Below are 2,455 nucleotides of genomic sequence, written 5' to 3'. Positions count from 1 at the left end.
ATGGAAGAACGTAGTTTTGTATTATTTGTTTAGGCTTATTAATCAGCCATCATAATTTGTTTGTATATGCTTCAACTTTACATGCGGTTAGGTTCACGTACCGTCAGTTTTCAATTATTTACAGATATTTTTTGATTTTTGATTTTTTTATTGGGTTAATATTTTTTTCCATTTTAGTGACACGAAACCTTTGACTATACTTGCATAACATGAGTTTGATTTTAAAAAAATTGAGTTTTTGTAATAAATTTTCGGCTCTATAATATTAATGAAGTGAATTTGAAAGTAAATTCTACATGCATAAATGTTCTATGCGAAAGAAATTTATTACTCAAATCATATAATGAAGTGAATTACAAAGTGTGAAAAAAGAATTAAAAAAACAAAATATGTACCATACGATTGCTAATCAAAATTACTAATCTCATTCAGACTTTTTAACAAACACTAAACAGGCGAACAGGATCATCCATTCTTATAGCAGCAAGCTTTATTACTTGCTTATTTCTCTTTTCACAATCCTGACAGGAAACCCATCCTTCATCTTGGCCGTTAGATACGCCATAAACACTGGCTCAAACCCATCATCCGTCGCCGGAACAATCTTAAACCGACTCAAAACACCAGCAACAACCCTCTTCATCTGCAAGAACGCCATTTCTTTACCCAAACAAATCCTCGGTCCGGCTTGAAACACCGGATACGTGTACGCATCTCTCCCGACAAAATTCCATTTTTTGTCCTCTGCATCTCTCTGAAGCCATCTCGCAGGCTTAAAATCAGCCCAATCAGCACCCCATAGAATCTCTAGTCTCCCCATTGCATACGGATGATAGCCAACTCTCGTCCCTTTAGTCACCACAGTACCGTCAGGCAAAACATCGTCAGCTAACGCGACCTTGGAATCAGTCGGAACTGGCGGATATAGCCTCATGCTTTCGCATAAAGCTGCATGTGTGTACACCATGTCTTTAACTTCTTCGAAAATCGGCATCTCTGATTTCTCATTTATTTCCTCAAAGATGTTGGACTCCACTTCTGGGTGATTCGCTAACAGCCAGAAAAACCATGTTAACGCTGCGGAAGTGGTGTCGCGGCCTGCTAATATAAAGCTGATGACTATATCAGTCACAAATGTTTCATCAGAATGGCCCGAGCTCAAGAATCTTGATAAAAGATCAACGGATTGGAGCGAGGAATTTTCTTTAAGTTCTTGCTTTTTTTCTTTCACGAGATGAGCTGCGAAATTGCGGACCTTAGATGTGGCTTCTCGGAGCTGTTTTTCTGATCCAATTCTGAAAGCTTTCTTGATTTTCCAGATTAATGGTGAGTTGAACCGTTCGCTGCTAATTCTGACACTATCTTCAAAAGCTTGCGCGAATTCCGCTTGCGGAAGCGACAGCAATAAGTAAGAAGGATCATACCCAAATGCAATCGTACATATATTATCGAACGCAAATCTTTGTAATATATCCTGAAAATCAAGAACAGTTTCATTTTCAGCGGCGGCAGAGAGAATTGGAATTAGTCGCTGCGAAAGCTCGGTATCCACGACAGTTTCCATAAACTTCCGCAACGATTTAGTGTTGAATTCGTGGCTAGCAACTTGTCGTTGAAATTTCCAACTGTCGCCGTCGACGTTAAAGATTCCATTTCCGAGAAAGTCGTAGAGAATGCTATGAAATTGGTCGCCTTTTTGGTAGAGATGAAAGTGAGTCTTGAGCATATGTTGAACATTTGCTGGGTTCGCTGTAATAATTGCGCGGCCACCTAATGGGCGTCGCAACATAAACGTCGCTGTAGGTGAGTTTCGGAGAATATCCGACGTCCATTGAACACGACGGTGCCAGTTTTCTTTTAGATCAAAATAGTGACCAAATATTGGGTATGGTTTAGGGGAGTAATTATTAGGGGTTGATTTTTTGGATTTAGAGGATTTAGCGACAGAAAATATAAAGAACAACGAGAGAAGTATACAGAAAAATGATACTGAGAGCTCTGTAAACATTTTCTTGTGGCTGATTTAAGCAACAGAGTAAAGACAAATTTAAGGTAGCGATGAATATATGAATGAACTATTTTGTTGGTAAAGTGAATTGAGATGTAGTGGACAAGGTTTGAGAACGTATCTTTATAGTGAATTGAGGGAGTGGACCATTGAAAAAATCAATTTTGTTTCTAATTCATTAATATTCCATAATATAAAAATTAACGATGCATGCAAAAAATATGGTACTGATGTTTTTGGTGTTTAACAGTTTATGTATAAACGTGAATTTTAATTAGTTTCATTTTTTTTAATGTTACTCCTTCCGTCCATAATGTATGTTTGTCGTATTTAGCCACTTCACATAAATTAAAAAATTAATAAATATATTTTAATTTATAATAATTTTATTAAGTTGCTTATATTAATTACCACTAGTTTTATATTTGATTAGTCCTTTTAGCCTTA

At 36.7% G+C, this 2,455-nt stretch overlaps 1 protein-coding gene across 1 annotated transcript; it reads right to left on the bottom strand.

The window, feature by feature from the left end:
* Positions 1 to 307: 307 nt before the first annotated feature.
* On the bottom strand, positions 308 to 2,110 carry LOC126685790 (cytochrome P450 94A2-like). The gene has a single exon (XM_050379746.2). It carries the CDS (start codon positions 2,006 to 2,008, stop codon positions 494 to 496), a length of 1,515 nt encoding a protein of 504 aa, XP_050235703.1. The 5' UTR covers positions 2,009 to 2,110; the 3' UTR covers positions 308 to 493.
* Between the last annotated feature and the right edge of the window lie 345 nt (positions 2,111 to 2,455).

This window comes from Mercurialis annua, linkage group LG6 (assembly GCF_937616625.2).
Source record: "Mercurialis annua linkage group LG6, ddMerAnnu1.2, whole genome shotgun sequence".
NCBI lineage: Eukaryota > Viridiplantae > Streptophyta > Magnoliopsida > Malpighiales > Euphorbiaceae > Mercurialis > Mercurialis annua.
This window is presented reverse-complemented; position numbering and strand designations above follow the sequence as displayed.

Bases quoted from the DNA above. Each gene is read 5' to 3' on its own strand.
- LOC126685790 (XM_050379746.2), bottom strand. From the start codon at position 2,008: ATGTTTACAGAGCTCTCAGTATCATTTTTCTGTATACTTCTCTCGTTG.